A 17,353-nucleotide genomic window follows, 5' to 3' on the forward strand; every position below is an offset into this window, starting at 1 on the left:
GTTAATGGATCATCGTACGTAATATTATATATAACAACTGTATCAGTGGAGGCTGAGCTGGGTAAGACTGAAGCACAAATTTTTTGTATGGTTACTTTTTATTAGACCTTGTAATGTAACTGTGATATAGAAGTATTTTGATGAAATAATTTTGAGGCCTTGGCTACGTTAAATTCGGCTATTTTTAAGGGGATCACCGTTTCGTTTTAAACGCCTTAACCAAGTAACGCGGCGTGATAGGTAAAGTATCCAGGGAAGATTACGATTTTTCTTTTTTTTTTTTCATAGGGACTAAGCCTTGGATGCTGCTTGTCACAACCTTTTTAAGAAAAATCCCCGAAGAAGTTGACATGATTGGATTCGCTGAGACATTCGAGATCATCAAAAGAATCACATAAAATACCTATAATAGATGCATCGTGGGCGTGTGAAAAATCAGGGAAAGTAGAATAAACTAAAGGGTTGCTACAAACTGGAAGGGAAAAAAGATGCGAGAACGGCCTTGTGGTCTCAAATACCATCTCTAACTTCACATCCGAAACCATCATGTAAAATGTGAGGACTAACAAGAACTAAGTCTAAAACTGCAGCGCCTCTTGTGTTTGAATGAACAATTTGCTTTAAACAAAATAGAATGAAAAATATAACAGAGCTTTGTTTATTTCCACATCACAGCCGGTGAGCGATAAAGATGGCCATAAAATACCGGGGGCGTTAAGATAACCAATACAGATCAATCTTGAAGAAAACAAGATAGGCTCGTGCATGAATGTCGTTAAAGCGAGCAGCTGAGCTATGTTCGATAACGGCGGGCGGTAGATAATACCCAGTACTATCGCAATGGTTCCGAAAAAGACCTTACACGAAGCTCATTTGGTATCGGGTCGGCGCGGGACAATTGAAAATTGAAAGTCAGACCATAAAAATTATGCAACGCCACCTCCTCTTTCGTGACGTCGATCAGTTTTAACAACTGTAAAACTTGGAGGTGTTATTTCGCAGCCGTAAATGTCATCATGTAACCATGTTTCTGTTACACCAGCAATATGTGGCGAATGGGCGGATATCAGTGAAAGAAAGTTTGGAAACTTGTTACTTAAGCTCCTGGAATTAACATTTAAGACGCATAGGTGTTTTTTTTTTTTTGGTCTGTTATCGAGGCGTCAGGGGGTAATAGCGGAGACGTTGGAAATAGCTTTTGTTGGGCGGGAAAGACCCTTAGTGAGGGTGTTAGTTATCACCGTCGCAATTGTAACTAACTTTATCAATAAATGCGTGGTCAAAGCTTAAGTGAAGAATGGAGCCCTTATCCCGAAAGGGCTTGGATGCTTCCCATATCTTTTTTTCTGATTGATCGCATGCGTATGGAAAATCCTCGGAAATATGGAAGTCAGAATTTTTAAGTTTGTGACAGTTTTTAAGGACGTTCATCTTTTCGAGATAGTTGAGCAGTTTCATAATAATATGGCGTATGTGTTTATGTTATAAAGATTACGAGTCTTTCTGCTATAAGCTTGATATCGCATGACGCACACTTGGTGTTGGAATTCGCATTTATTACATTAATTATCACGGATTGCATCAGCTTTCTTTTTTTCTCTACTCCACTGTCGTACAAGACAGCCACTGTGAAAGTTGTCAAACAGAGGAGCGACCCCCGCGTCAGATAATCTCGCTCAGGTGACGACCAGCTTTGCCTGCCAGCACCGAATCGTGATCAACCATCCGTGAGTACCAGCAACAGGCGCCCGGGAGCTGTAATCTACCAGCCCAACGGCGGCGTAGCTTTATGACCAAAAATTATTCACTGCTTTTGTTTCAATGTTCATTTTCGTACTGATAGTTCGCGTTGCACGGTCGAGTGCTGTTCTTTTCAAATGACCTCTACGTAATGTCATTTCTCCCTGAGGTCATAGCAAACAAACAAACAATTATATAAATGAACTTTAGGAGTACCTTGACGAGGGCTAGTTTGGTGTAGCTGTATGTGCCACCTTTGCAATGTGAAGGAGTTGTGACGAAATTGATTTATTTACAGGAGATGAATGATAGTGATAGCGTAGTCCGGCATCCAAAGCTCTTCGTTCGTTTGGTTATCTTCCTCCTCATTGCCTTTCGTATATCCGTTACAATATACTATACAAATAAATAAAGCTCTTCATCCACCGAAACATAGGCACCTACGGGGGCCACGGAGGAAAAAGGCCACGTGCAAAGTCTTTGTTCAGGAAGATTTTGAAAAAGCTGGGCGATAGTTGCACGAAATACAGATCGAACACCGGCGTTAGATTTATTGAACATGGGGGAAACATTATTTTCTTACGCGCATGCGCAGCCAATGGGTGAAGTACGGGCTTTACTGGAAACGTCTTATGGAAGTGCTCGAAGGCGTTATATGTCACAAGAGATTCAAACGGATGAGTATACGCGATGAACGTTTCAATTTCTGTCATTTATTTCAGGAAACTGAACTTTTCATTGCACCTGCTAAAGAAGGAGTTTCGTTAGACACTGTGCTCTCATTATTCAATGTCTACTGCATTCCTCTGCATAACCACCTTAATTCTCGCGACCTGGCTCCTTTCGCAGCACGCGAAACTCTTCTAGCACGTACCAGAACAAATAGATCCTACCTGAAGCGCTATGACGAGTCGCCAGACAACCTTGAGAGTGGACAGCTCCATCCAGAAGCCCATGTAGCCGCCCACCACTCCCAGCAACTGCGTTAGCTGTGACACAGATAGGAGCATAATTAGTTTCATGCCTTGAAAATTCTTTAGGACCTAACCGCAATTCCTTGTGACTGTCTAAGTAGTTATCAGACCAATTATATCAGAGCAATATAACTTCTGCACTCGGTGTTATCTACGCGTATCACTAATTTCTCCAAGTTACACCTTCATCAAAAAAGAGCTGTGAGGTGCATTTCAGGTGTCCCTTACTGTTTCCCAATGCGTGACCTCTCATTTAAATATGACATCTTACCAGTATGTGCTTTATACAATTGCAGAATTGACTTTCAAATCTTCTTCAGGAAGTGATGAAAATTATATTCGTCAACTGGCAGAACTTCCAAAAAACACCCTTATTCTGCTGAGTAGACATTAAGAACTGTGGTTAGTTCCGACACCTAGAGCATGTTACACCGAATAATCTATATCGTATACTCTGCCCATGTTATCAAATAAGGTATACCAAGAAATGTTTGAACCTTTTAACATTCAAGTATTCTTATTAAACAATTCTTCCTGAGCATGCTTATGTAATGATAGTACAATGATTTATATAATTATTTTGCTTCTCTTTCCAATGGCACGTTGCCATTTTCTTTTGTACTGCAATGAATACCGCTGTTTCTTACCTCGTGCTTTCTATTCTCTTATTCCTCGAATGTTTGTTTGTTGGAATATTTATCTTTTTTTGTTGGTCTCTTGTACTGCCAAGTTGAAAAGGAGGCAGGATCTCGGTCCTGCCCCCTTTCAGTCCTGTCCTGTCTTTTAGACCTGCCTTCTTTCTATATTCCAGAGAAATTAAAAGATTGATTGACTGATTGATTGATTGATTGATTGATTGATTGATTGATTGATTGATTGATTGATTGATTGATTGATTGATTGATTGATTGATTGATTGATTGATTGATTGATTGATTGATTGGTATAGTTTCATGGGCCGATTCCAAGGATAGTGCAGTCCAAAACTCTGGTCAACACCGCTATCGTTCTTGTATTTTTAGCTCTTGACAAGTAGCTTTTAGAGGCGCTGTCATTGAGGCGCTGGGCCTCGGAGCCAAAGGCGAGCACTGACGCTGCACCGAGTTCCCAAATCGTCCTTGAGGAAGTGGCGCTCGAAGTGCCGATTGGCTCCTGCGTGCGTGCAAGGTGGAAAGGGGAGCGCTACCCGTAATACATAATGCAGCATACTGTGGGAAATAACCACGGCATTATATGTTGCAATCGGCGCCCACGAATTGAACCTCCGCTGCAACCTTCTATATTCATAGTATTCCTCGGCTGCCACTTTGTTACAATGGCTATTCTTCAAGCGAATGCGCTCGACGCAGAAGAACCTTTTGTGGATGGGACGCTTGCAGCTGCCGCGCCCTGCTCCCCCTGTAGGCGCGCCAACCAATTTCAATCTCAGTTTAATTTTATTTCCAGAATTACAAGTGCTCTGGTGGATACCAAAGGTTAAAAGCTATTGGAAAAACAGCTTGACTAGGCCAATGAGCTGCCTTACTCGCCTGGACTGGGAACGGGCGCATACCGATATCACATATCCAAGTTGTGCATTCGGGTCCAGTGGCACAACCCAACCAACCCAGTAATCCAAGTTGTTTACTCTTCCAGCCAGCAGCCAGCAGCAAGTTCTGACTGGGCGCGTACACAGTGGCTCAAGTTGTCTGCTCGGTAAGACAACATGGCCAGCACATAACTAGTGAACAAAGTTTGACACTCCTGGAAGACGAAGTGCTTCTCTTGCGGAACACATCTCGCCCGTCTCTGTGCTTTTCCGGACTTCTCACTGCACCTGTGGGGCCTACCGCCCGCTCCATCGGGGTGATGGATGTACAACACCCCGAGGACCCTCCCGGGTCACATTCACCCGCGGATATCGGTTCGAGGAAGCGAGGAAATACGTCGAGTGATAGCGAGGACACAGAGCTGTTCTCTGCATCAGGTGAAGAGTCCTCGGAAGGCAGCTCCAGTATCGCAAGGCCAAACGAAGAATTCTCAACTCATCTTTGGCTTCCAGCTCGAACACCGTGAAAACAGCGCCTCAACGATGGCCTCACTCCATCCTGTTTGTGCCACAGAACGCTACTGGCAACCTGCGCGTCCTCAACAGGCAAACACTCTCCGTGTTTCTAGAAAACACCGTACCGAACGAGATCAAGGATGTCAGGACAAACACTAGGCGGAACACCCTGGCAATCGATGTGATGAACCCGAGCGCGCTGAATATACTACAACATGTAGCGCAGCTGGAAAACATTAAGGTCCGCTCCATTGCGCCATCGAGTGGTGCCACAATAACAGGAGTCATACATGATATTGACAATGAAATACCTAATGCAGCCCTCCCAGTTCTCATTAAACCAGCAAGGGAACACAACGTCATTGTGCATGTTGGTCGCATCGGCAACACACAATGTGTGAGGATAAGGTTCAAAGGCGACTGCCTTCCATCCTACGTGAAGGTCGGCCACTTTCGCCACCAGGTTCGACCATTTATTCCAAGTCCAATGCAATGCTTCAATAGTCAGAAGATTGGCCATGTGTAGGATGTTTGCAGAAATTCGGCCGTGACCCCACTCAGAAGACAACTGCAACGCAACAACGTTGAACTGTCCTAACTATCGGGGTGATCCCTGCGCCTCTTCCAAAAACTCTCCCCAGATCAAGAAAGAGATCACCATTTTTAAACAAATGGCGAGAGACAACTGTACCCACAAAGAGGCCGCTGTGAAAGTGCGGCGAAGACGACGTCCCCGTCGAAGGTCTTCACGACGGAAAACATAAACTTTTCAAGAAAAGTCAACTCGTCCAGCAGCACCATCAGCGGAAGTTTCCAGCACTCCAAACACCCATGTTGAAAGGTCGAAAACTGCCAGATTTCTCTCTACAAAGGAATGGCCGCCACTTCCGCGTACATGACCGCCACAAGAGCCGCAGAAGAAGCCACCCGCAGTACAGCAAGGTGCTGTATCCGAGGAGTCGCGGAAAACAGATGAGCGAGTGATACCTCTTATTAAGTCAATACTGAATGCCATTCGCGTGTTGCTAAGCAACATGCCCACACCGTCTGCCAGAAGTGCGCTTCAAGTACTGGACACTCTGAGACCGGTGCTGGCAACCCTTGAGTACATCATGGTTCCAGAGCCACTGTCTTTTAGAGATGAGGTCCGAGAAGCAGATATTTTTCAGTGGAATGCCCGTGGACTCAGAGCGCGCCTTTCGGATTTCCGTCGCTTCGTGTATGCCATTATGTTTCCCATCGTCATCATTTGCGAGCCGAACCTTATCGAACACGATCAGGCTTTCTGGATATGAATCGTTTATGTTGTCAATTGTTGGTGAAAACAGTAAGGTTTTAGTGTTTATTCGCTGTGACCTCACCTACATTCATCAGCCTGTACCACCTAATGACGACAATCAATATATATGCCTAAACGTAAGGAAAAAGTATTTGGCCTTTATTTTTGTGGGCGCCTACTTATCTCCGTCAAGTCGATTTGATCACAAAAGACTGCGAGACATTTTTTCCTCAACTCCCAATCCCTGGGTTATTATTGGAGATTTCAACGCCCATCATACTCTGGGGAAGTCCGAAGATCAATGCAAAAGGCAGAGCTCTGGTATCTTTCGCCCCTAGTAATGAACTTTGGCTGCTGAAGGATACGAGTCCTACGTTCTTACGTCGCTCCATGTACAGCAGCTGTCTTGACTTGGCTTTCGTCTCACGAAGCCTTGTCAGACATGCAGGGTGGTTTGCGGACATTGAGACGCACGGAAGCGACCATATCTCCCCGTACATCAAGATCAGAGGATTGTCACCTTCCAAAATACGGGATACCATCCAAAAAGTGAACTGGTCTAAATTTCAGTCTATCATGAAAGAACACTGCGACGACAATCTATCTTTCGATTTGGAAGAGGCAATCAAGAGCGCGATGCAAGACATGAAGCGTACTCTCACATGCGCTTAGAAATTGACGGAATTTGATGTAGAACTAGAACGACTTCGAGCAATCCGACGACGTGCTGAACGAAGATACCGGCGTACGAAGACATTGGACCATTTACGGACCACCAGACGCACGCAAAAATAGATCCAGCGACGGTTAGACAAGCTCGAATCGCAAAGTTGGACTGCCTTCTGTAAGTCGCTAGCTCCACGCAAGCCTTTATCTCACGTTGCGCGGCCTCCAGACACTGCCCGTACAGCGATTCCCATTCAAGGCTCTTGCCCTCTCTGAAAGAGATCGGAGATGGACGTGGCAGAGGATTTGTGCGCCAGATTATCCGACCAACTCACAGCTACCAACATTCCATCGCCTTCGAGTAGTTGTCCGCCACCACGTGATCACCGCATGAATCTACCATTCTCAATCCACGAACTTTACGCAGCATTACCTTTGCGTAGCCGCACATCAGCGCCAGGACCTGACGGAATTTCCTACCGAGCTCTGTGTCACTTGGGGGAGCGAGCGAGAGGTGTTCTACTTGAGTTGTACAGTGAATCTTGGAGAGATGGCATGCTACCAACAACCTGGAAGACAAGTCGCCTTGTTCCACTGCTGAAGCCTGGCAAGTCGCCGTTGGAACTGTCATCACATCGCCCGATTGCTTTGGGGAGCTGTGCGGGCAAAGTAATGGAGAGGGTGGTTCTAGGACGCCTGGAGTGGTACTTGCAGTACCACAACACCTATCCGGATGCCATGGCGGGCTTTCGACGTGGTCCATCATCGATCTACAACGTCGTCGACCTGGTAACCTACATTCAGCATGAGAAATACCGCGAGCGTCTCTGCGCTTCTTTATTCCTCGACGTTAAAGGGACGTATGACAACGTTACGCATGAGGCCATCCTCTCTGCTCTCGCAGAGGTAGTAGTGGGTGCTCGGATGTTTCAATAGATACGGCTCTATCTCTCCATGCGATCATTTTTTGAAAGCACCGAAGAAGGCCATACTTGTCTACATTATAGCTACCACGGCGTCCCCCAGGGCGTTGTGCTTAGCCCTGTGTTGTTTAATCTAACACTAATTGCTCTCCATGAGCACATGCCAACCACATTCAGGCTATCAATGTACGCGGATGGCATCTGCATATGGACGTTTGCAGTAACACGCCTAAGTTACAAGCGAGAATTCAGACAGGCGTCACACAAACTACTATCTACCTCCGTAATCGAGGCCTGGAAATTTCCTCCTAGAAAAGCGCACTAGTGCCATTTACTCGCAAACCCATGGCAAACTACAGCGTAATAATAAATGGCTAAATTATACGACAGGTCCGATCGTAGAATTTTCTAGGTGTCTTAAACGACAGGCACTTGTCAAGGAGCCCTCCCGGAACATACGTGAAAAAACGGTTGACAGGCATCTGCCACCTGTTCAAGTTTTTCGCTGGCAAGACCTGGGCGAATGTGGACAAATGCCATGTTACAACTGTACAGGGTGCTTTTCTAGGATTTCTGCGATACAGCTTGCCAGCAATAAGCAACACAGGTAAAATTAATCTGCGCACACTACAAAGTCTTCAGGCTCAAGCGCTCCGCATCTGTCTAGGCCTGCCTCAGAGTGCTTCAACAGTGACTACGATAGAAATCGCTAGAGACCACTTTGTGAAGACCCACATTGCAAATGAAGCTCTCAGGACCCATATAAGGCATCTAGCTAGGACTCTTCGTCACTACTTAGCCTCTCTACCAGCGGACAGGTCACACACATCTTTGAGCCAAACGATAACCGCATATCATGAATCATTGCCAGCTTGTTCCAATCCAGCTGCGAGACCTTCGATTCCTCCATGGTGCTTCGCTCAGCCAAAAATCAACCTCACAATACCTGGCATCTCGAAAAAAGCTGATCTATAATCACCAGTCCTTGAACATATCAAGCTACTGTATTTGTTCAAGAACTACCGTGACTCTACGCATATTTATATTGATGCATCTGTCCTTCCAAAGACCTCCGCGGCGGCAATCGTCATACCAGCGAAAACTACAACAATCAAATTTAAGACGACCCATGCGACAACATCGACGGCAGCAGAGCTCGCAGCGCTCCTTACTGCCCTTCATCACATGAACTGCCACACAAGTGGACGGTATTCTGGGATTCGAAGGCGGAACTGCAGTCTCTACTGTCACCTTTACGACGCGGAAAGCATGAACAACTAATATTTCATATTACACAGACGTTACGCCATATAAGTGATGCAGGCCATGAAATAACCTTCCAGTGGCTTCCAAGTCACTGCGGGATTATCGGCAATGAACGGGCGAATCAAGCTACCCGCTCAGCCCATACTGAGGAACACCATGTCCCAATTCCACTTTCTAGAACTGACGCAGCACGGAAGCTCCGCCTACTTGCTCGGCAGTGCACCGCGTCGCAATGGAATGAGCCACATTTAAGAAATACGCGATTGTACTCACTTGATCCATGGATGGATCGAAAAACTTTATTTTCGTCAGAACGCATGTGCGGACGATTCCGTGCTAGATGGCTATCAGCTCATGGCTGACGGCGCCCTGGGTGGCCCACTCCACGTCCCTGGTCTGGACGACCGGGTCTGAGCTGGCCAACACAGCCTCCCACTGCTCGAGAGAAGGATCACGCATAATATCTGCCGGTGGCGGCGCTATGCTACAGCTCCATAATATGTGGTCATAGGTGGCCAGTTCCTGGCACCATTTGCATTCCGGCTGAACATCCGGGTAGATTTTGTTTAACATGTATGGGTTATAGAACGATCTCGTCTGCAATCTTCGCCAGACGCTTTCCTGCGCCTTCACCAATTGCTTGTCCGGTATTCTCCGCTCAAGTTTGTAATGGTTAGTAATGTCGTGAAAGGACACCAGCCCATCTCTCGTGGACCTCCACGGAACGTCCGGCTCACCTGCTCGGCTGACGAAACCTCGAAGATTCATGTGAGCCGCATCGTTCCTAGGGTTCCCAGAGTGTGCCGATACCCAGACAATTTCCACCTCCGTAGTCCCTCGCCCCGTGGCCCGATTTAGTAATCCTGCTGCTGTGACAGAGATTCTGCCCCTCGCCAAATTTCGGATGGCTGTTTCGGAGTCACTGAAAATCAGGTCAGCTTTAGTATTACCTATAGCTAGCACTATCGCCGCCTCCTCTGCAGTTTCTGAGTAGCGGGTTTTGACTGATCCAGAGGTGACTAAGCGTCCCTGCCCGACGACCACCACAACTGCAAATGCGTCCTTGTTCTTATACTCGGCGACATCTGCGTAGACTGCCCCGTTGTACTTCCCATACTTAGCATGTAAAGCTCTGGCTCTTGCATTCCTGTGGTTCCCGTGATGTATCGGATGCATATTTTTAGGCAAAGGTTTTATGTACAAGCCCTTGTGCATTTCTCGCTTCACCTGACTTGTCCCCGGCTGGAGGATCAACACCAATGCCGATCCTCTCCAATATATCCCTCCCTACTCTCGTTTTTGAAAGTCTACTGAGCGGCATCACCAAGTGTGCTTCCCGCAGTTCCTCCAGGGTTTTGTGCACCCCTAATCCCAGCAGCCTTTCGGTAGACGTATCGTTAGGCAACCGAAGGGTCGCCTTATACGCCTGCCTAATCATAGCCTCCACGTTGCCTTTCTCCGTCGCGTCCATCTTCTTTTAAGGCGTCGCATACAGTATTCTACTGAGCACAAACGCCTGTACCAGCTTACACAAGTCCTTTTCCTTGACCCCTTGCTTACGAGTGGCGATTCTCCTGATAAGTCTCACGGTAGCATTGACCGTATTTTTAAGCCTTTCCAAGGCCTCCCTATTCTTCTTGTTAGTCTGCAGATGCAGCCCCAGGATCCTGATCGTTTGGACCTCAGCGACCGGTGCACCTCCCACTTTCACCTTCAGCGGCGGTGGTGGCACATAGTGCCTCGCATGTATTCCTCTATGTTTATGCCTAAGCACAAAAAGCTCGGACTTGGGCTGAGAGCACGAGAGTCCTGCCTCCTCCACAATCTCCACAATATCCAAAGCTCCTCCACAATATTCACTGCCTGTTGTAAAGTTTCCTCCAATTGTGCGTCGCTTCCCCTTGTTGCCCATAGAGTAATGTCATCCGCATAAAATGTATGTTTAAGTCCCGATATCCTTGGCAGCCAACCGACTGAGCTACCTTTCCGGGCAACATTGAAGGATCACGAGTTCAAATCACATGTTATGTTCCTTTTTTTTTTAAAGGTATTTTTCTTCCTTTTATCACAGTACGGAAACCCTCCTAAAAAAAAAAATTCTATATCCTCAATTATGTGTGGCCACACATGTGCAGGTCATAAATACCAGGTTCTCTAGCCGAGTGCCATCCATGCGGTATAACCGAGCTCAGATTGGTCCACCTTGACTGATCAAATAGGGCGCCACTGTAGGTTAAATGAGGCGTACAACTCCTGCGGGACCCGCCGTGGTTGCTCAGTGGTCATGGTGTTAGACTGCTGAGCACGAGGTCGCGGGATCGGACCCCGGCCACGGCGGCCGCATTTCGATGGGGGCGAAATGCGAAAACACCCGTGTACTTAGAATTAGGTGCACGTTAAAGAACCCCAGGTGGTCGAAATTTTCGGAGTCCTCCACTACGGCGTGCATAATCAGAAAGTGGTTTTTGTCACGCAAAACACCATAATTCAAATTTTAATTTAACTCCTGCGGGGACGGTAGAGTATCCGTCTCCAGTGCAAGGGGACCGTGATTCAAATCCCGGTGCCGCGCAATTCTCCTCCGGGAAATACAAAAAAAAAAGAAAAAAGAAACCGTGTGTTGAGAAATTGCACAAACAGGCCTGGAGTGCGGCCTGATCCCGGTGACCAGAACCGGTAACGCACTCTCTCACCAGAGCAGGATTGGCCACCCTGGTGCAGTACTTGGCCACAACCTCCTATATGAATACAACAATCAAACCCCGGCCCTCAGTCCCCAGCAGCCGCGAAGCAACTGACCACGGCGGCGGTCAGATCTGTAACGCTGCAGAGGGTGCTAAGAATACCTGGCTCCGGACAGGCCGCCATTGGAATCTGAACCTGGCAACGTTTAACGTTAGAACGCTATCTAGTGAGGCGAGTCTAGCAGTATTATTGGAGGAATTAGAGGGTAGTAAATGGGATATAATAGGGCTCAGTGAGGTTAGGAGGACAAAAGAAGCATATACAGTGCTAAAAAGCGGGCATGTACTGTGTTACCGGGGCTTAGCGGAGAGGCGAGAACTAGGAGTCGGATTCCTGATTAATAAGGAAATAGCTTGTAACATACAGGAATTCTATAGCATTAACGAGAGGGTGGCAGGTCTTGTTGTGAAACTTAATAAGAGGTACAAATTGAAGGTGGTACAAGTCTATGCCCCTACATGCAGTCATGATGACCAGGAAGTCGAAAGCTTTTATGAAGACGTGGAATCGGCGATGGGTAAAGTCAAAACAAAATACACTATACTGATGGGCGACTTCAATGCCAGGGTAGGCAAGAAGCAGGCTGGAGACAAGTCAGTGGGGGAATATGGCATAGGCTCTAGGAATAGCAGAGGAGAATTATTAGTAGAGTTTGCAGAACAGAATAATATGCGGATAATGAACACCTTTTTCCGCAAGCGGGTTAGTCGAAAGTGGACGTGGAGGAGCCCGAATGGTGAGACTAGAAATGAAATCGACTTCATACTCTGCGCGAACCCTGGCATCATACAAGATGTAGACGTACTCGGCAAGGTACGCTGCAGTGACCATAGGATGGTAAGAACTCGAATTAGCCTAGACTTGAGGAGGGAACGGAAGAAACTGGTACACAAGAAGCCAATCAATGAATTAGCGGTAAGAGGGAAACTAGAGGAATTCCGGATCAAGCTACAGAACAGGTATTCGGCTTTAACTCAGGAAGAGGACCTTAGTGTTGAAGCAATGAACGACTATCTCATGGGAACCATTAAGGAGTGCGCAATAGAAGTCGGTGGTAACTCCGTTAGACAGGAAACCAGTAAGCTATCGCAGGAGACGAAAGATCTGATCAAGAAACGCCAATGTATGAAAGCCTCTAACCCTACAGCTAGAATAGAACTGGCAGAACTTTCTAAGTTAATCAACAAGCGTAAGACAGCGGACATCAGGAACTATAATATGGATAGAATTGAACAGGCTCTCAGGAACGGAGGAAGCCTAAAAACAGTGAAGAAGAAACTAGGAATAGGCAAGAATCAGATGTGTGCGTTAAGAGACGAAGCCGGCAATATCGTTACTAATATGGATGAGATAGTTCAAGTGGCTGAGGAGTTCTATAGAGATTTATACAGTACCAGTGGCACCCACGACGATAGTGGAAGAGAGAATAGCCTAGAGGAATTCGAAATCCCACAGGTAACGCCAGAAGAAGTAAAGAAAGCCTTAGGAGCTATGCAAAGGGGGAAGGCAGCCGGGGGGGATCAGGTAACAGCAGATTTGTTGAAGGATGGTGGTCAGATTGTTCTAGAGAAACTGGCCACCCTGTATACGCAATGCCTCATAACCTCGAGCGTACCGGAATCTTGGAAGGACGCTAACATAATCCTAATCCATAAGAAAGGGGACGCCAAAGACTTGAAAAATTATAGACCGATCAGCTTACTGTCCGTTGCCTACAAAGTATTTACTAAGGTAATCGCAAATAGAATCAGGAACACCTTAGACTTCTGTCAACCAAAGGACCAGGCAGGATTCCGTAAAGGCTACTCAACAATAGACCATATTCACACTATCAATCAAGTGATAGAGAAATGTGCAGAATATAACCAACCCTTATATATAGCTTTCATTGATTACGAGAAAGCGTTTGATTCAGTCGAAACCTCAGCAGTCATGGAGGCATTACGGAATCAGGGTGTAGATGAGCCATATGTAAAGATACTGGAAGATATCTATAGCGGCTCCACAGCCACCGTAGTCCTCCACAAAGAAAGCAACAAAATCCCTATAAAGAAAGGCGTCAGACAGGGAGATACGATATCTCCAATGCTATTCACAGCATGTTTACAGGAGGTATTCAGAGGCCTGGAGTGGGAAGAATTGGGGATAAAAGTTGATGGAGAATACCTTAGCAACTTGCGATTCGCTGATGATATTGCCTTGCTTAGCAACTCAGGAGACCAATTGCAATGCATGCTCACTGACCTGGAGAGGCAAAGCAGAAGGGTGGGTCTGAAAATTAATCTGCAGAAAACTAAAGTAATGTTTAACAGGCTCGGAAGAGAACAGCAGTTTACGATAGGGAGCGAAGCACTGGAAGGAGTAAGGGACTACATCTACTTAGGGCAGTTAGTGACCACGGATCCGGATCATGAGACTGAAATAACCAGAAGAATAAGAATGGGCTGGGGTGCGTTTGGGAGGCATTCTCAAATCATGAACAGCAGGTTGCCACTATCCCTCAAAAGGAAAGTGTATAACAGCTGTGTGTTACCAGTACTCACATATGGGGCAGAAACCTGGAGACTTACGAAAAGGGTTCTGCTGAAATTGAGGACGACGCAACGAGCTATGGAAAGAAGAATGATGGGTGTGACGTTAAGGGATAAGAAAAGAGCAGATTGGGTGAGGCAACAAACGCGGGTAAACGACATCTTAGTTGAAATCAAGAAAAAGAAATGGGCATGGGCCGGACATGTAATGAGGAGGGAAGATAACCGATGGTCACTAAGGGTTACGGACTGGATTCCAAGGGAAGGGATGCGTAGCAGGGGGCGGCAGAAAGTTAGGTGGGCGGATGACATTAAGACGTTTGCAGGGACAACATGGCCACAATTAGTACATGACCGGGGTAGTTGGAGAAGTATGGGAGAGGCCTTTGCCCTGCAGTGGGCGTAACTAGGCTGATGATGATGATGATGATGATCCTTGGCAGCCTGGGCGGTATCTTGATCAAGGGGAGACTAAACAAGAACGGCGATAAAAGGGACCCTTGTGGTGTCCCCCTGCCCCCCAACGGGAAAGGATCCGATTTAAATTATCCGACTACAATCTCCGCTGTCCTATCCTCCAGAAATGATCTGATGTATCGGAATGTTCTACCCCCCGGTCCTATGTCCGATAGGTTCCTCAATATTGCCTCATGGGTGACATTGTCAAAGGCCTTTGTGAGGTCGAGCCCCAAGATAGCCTTAGTGCCCGTGCCGTACCCAGGATTCACCACATCCTTTTTGGGCTGTATCATGACGTCCTCCGTTGATAAATTAGCCCTGAAGCCAATCATCGTTTTAGGTATCGACTCTTTGTCCGCTACATAACCCTGAAGCCTGTTGAGGACCACATGCTCTATTAATTTGGCCAAGCAGGATGTCAGCGAGATGGGACGAAGATTCTCAATACAGATCTTCCGTGGTTTAGGAATAAATGTAATCCTAGCATGGGGGGGGGGGGCTTCCACTCTGCCGGGATCTCGCCGGCCGCCCAATATTTGTTCATCAAGTCCGTGAGCCAAATCCAGGTTCTTCAGCATTTTATTAGTAACCCCGTCCGGACCCGCTGCCCACGTAGTATGAAGCTGCCCCATTGCAAGCTCCCCCTCCGCCACCGTAAAGTCCGCCTCTAATTCCAGGTTTTCCTCTCCCGTGTAATCCGGCAAGCAACCGCCCGCCTCGCCGTTTATGTAACGACTTCGGAGTTCTTTAATGAACTCCCCAATCGTGCCTTGATACTGATGAACTAACCTAGCCATTTGACCCTTCTGCGCCGATTTGGTTGCCGCCGGATCTAAAAGGTGCCTATACAACTGCCATGATTTTTGCATCCGAATTGCCCATTCATCCTGTCACAAATCTGCCCCCTGCAAGTCAAACGTGTATGTTTCGATTTTTCGTTCTAGCTTGGCCACCTTCCTACAGAGGACCCTATTATGTTTTTGTGTCTTCCACCTCCGAAGGAGACTTGCATGCTCTTCCCACATGTGTAACAGTCTAGAGTCCGCCGTAAAACCCTCCTCCGCCGTCGGAACCTCTTCTGTGGTACTCTTCACGTCCTGCTTGAGCGCCCCAACCCAGGCTCCCAAGTCCTCGATTTCCCCACTCACTGTGTCTTGCCTGACTTTCCGAAATCTGTCCCAATCCGTCACTCCAGTTCCTTTCACCCTGTCTTTGTGCTTAGCAGCACTAAATACCGTGGAAAGGATATAGTGATCACTGCTCAGTGGCTGTCCCGTGTTTACCCACTTTGCATCCCTAATACCTTTAACAAATGTGAGGGCCGCAGAGGTGTCTATGCTAACGCTGTTACCTATCCTCGTATGATCTAGCGGGTTGTTCAAGATTGCTCATTGGAGGTCTTGAGTTACCCGCCAAAGCCCTTTGGAGAGGCTCGGATGTAGCCCCACTCCGGATGAGGCGCGTTGAAATCTTCAACCACGTTGAGTTGAGCCCTAGTGGCTTGCCGTTGCGTCTTTATCAAGAGGCCTGGCAAGCCCACCCCATTATCTTTCGGAGAACAATATGCATTAAAAAAAAGAGACCTTATCGTCCTTTTTTGGGCAGAAGCTCTAGCAGGACGTAGTCCTCTCTGCTGCTATCTATGGTATGCTGAATCGCCGTGGCGTTGCGATGGACTAGCACGGCCGTGAAGACGCTCGATACACCCTCCCCCATGCCCCCGATCAATCTCTGGCAGTGTAAATGCCTTAAATCTCGGTAATTTCACCCAGCCACTAGCCTCTTGCAAAGCTTTAATGTCAGGCTTACTTACCGTCCAGATTTTGTATGTGCAACAGCAGGTTCCCCCGCTTGCGACGCAAGCCCCTGCAGTTCCACTGCCAAACCTCAATTTGCTGGTGAGGGGCCATGATTCGGCACTAGGTTCACTAGCATTGGCGCTTGGCCGACTACGGGAGGCAATCTAGCCTGTAGCGTAGCATTGAGCTGTTGAAACATGCTTATAACCTGTGTTTGGAAAGCCCGCATGTCATTGGTGAAGGCGTCAAGATGCTCCTCAATCTTGTCTATTCTGGCTTTGATCCTGTCGACCCGAGCTTCCAACCTATCCTGTCTTTCCTTCAGTTTTCTTATTCTGTCCGCAAGGGCAGACATTTCCCCACTATGACTAGTGACTTTAACGACTGGCTGCGGCGTGTCCGTCACTGAAGTTTCTGCCACTCTTTTTTGCATTAGCTCCCTCATCCGCCGATGGCGGCCTCTTAACCGTCCCCCGATTCTCCACTTCCATAGCTGTGCTCTCAGTTTCGCGAGAAGCCGTCGCCTGCGCCGCTTTCAGTGGGGCCTGGACCACCCGCGTCTGTAGCCTTCGTCCTTTGTCGCTTTTAAGCGCGCGTTCCATCTCTGTCATCCTGACTTCCATCTTCTTAATCGTCTCAGCTTGCTGCTGCACCTGCCTTTGTAGCTCCTTCTCTCGAACAGTCTCACTCTGGGAGGCCACGTTGGTCCAGCTCACCTTTTTTCTCGTGGCGATGGGACTTCTTCCATGACTGGAAACCTGTTCTCCTTTGCCACGCTCGGGTCCGGGCAGTGGTGGGAAGGAATTGGACCGGTCCCTGCTCTTCCGTCTTCCGAATTGGACCGTCTCTCGCACCGCTGGATTACCGCTTCCTGGGGCTCGAGCACCGCTCCTCCTTGCCAGTTTGGCCCTTGTCCTCACTGCACTG

At 47.5% G+C, this 17,353-nt stretch overlaps 1 protein-coding gene across 1 annotated transcript in view; it reads right to left on the reverse strand.

Annotated features, from left to right (window-relative positions):
• Positions 1–1,676: 1,676 nt before the first annotated feature.
• The window catches only part of LOC142575014 (uncharacterized), a 168,314-nt gene continuing 152,637 nt past the window's right edge, over positions 1,677–17,353 (reverse strand). The window contains exons 9-10 of the mRNA XM_075683990.1: positions 2,634–2,729; positions 1,677–1,697 (exon numbers count right to left, since the gene is read on the reverse strand). Coding sequence (XP_075540105.1) covers positions 1,677–1,697; positions 2,634–2,729 — 117 coding nt within the window. The remainder of the gene's footprint in view (positions 1,698–2,633; positions 2,730–17,353) is intronic.

The sequence above is a fragment of the Dermacentor variabilis genome, chromosome 3, assembly GCF_050947875.1.
Source record: "Dermacentor variabilis isolate Ectoservices chromosome 3, ASM5094787v1, whole genome shotgun sequence".
NCBI lineage: Eukaryota > Metazoa > Arthropoda > Arachnida > Ixodida > Ixodidae > Dermacentor > Dermacentor variabilis.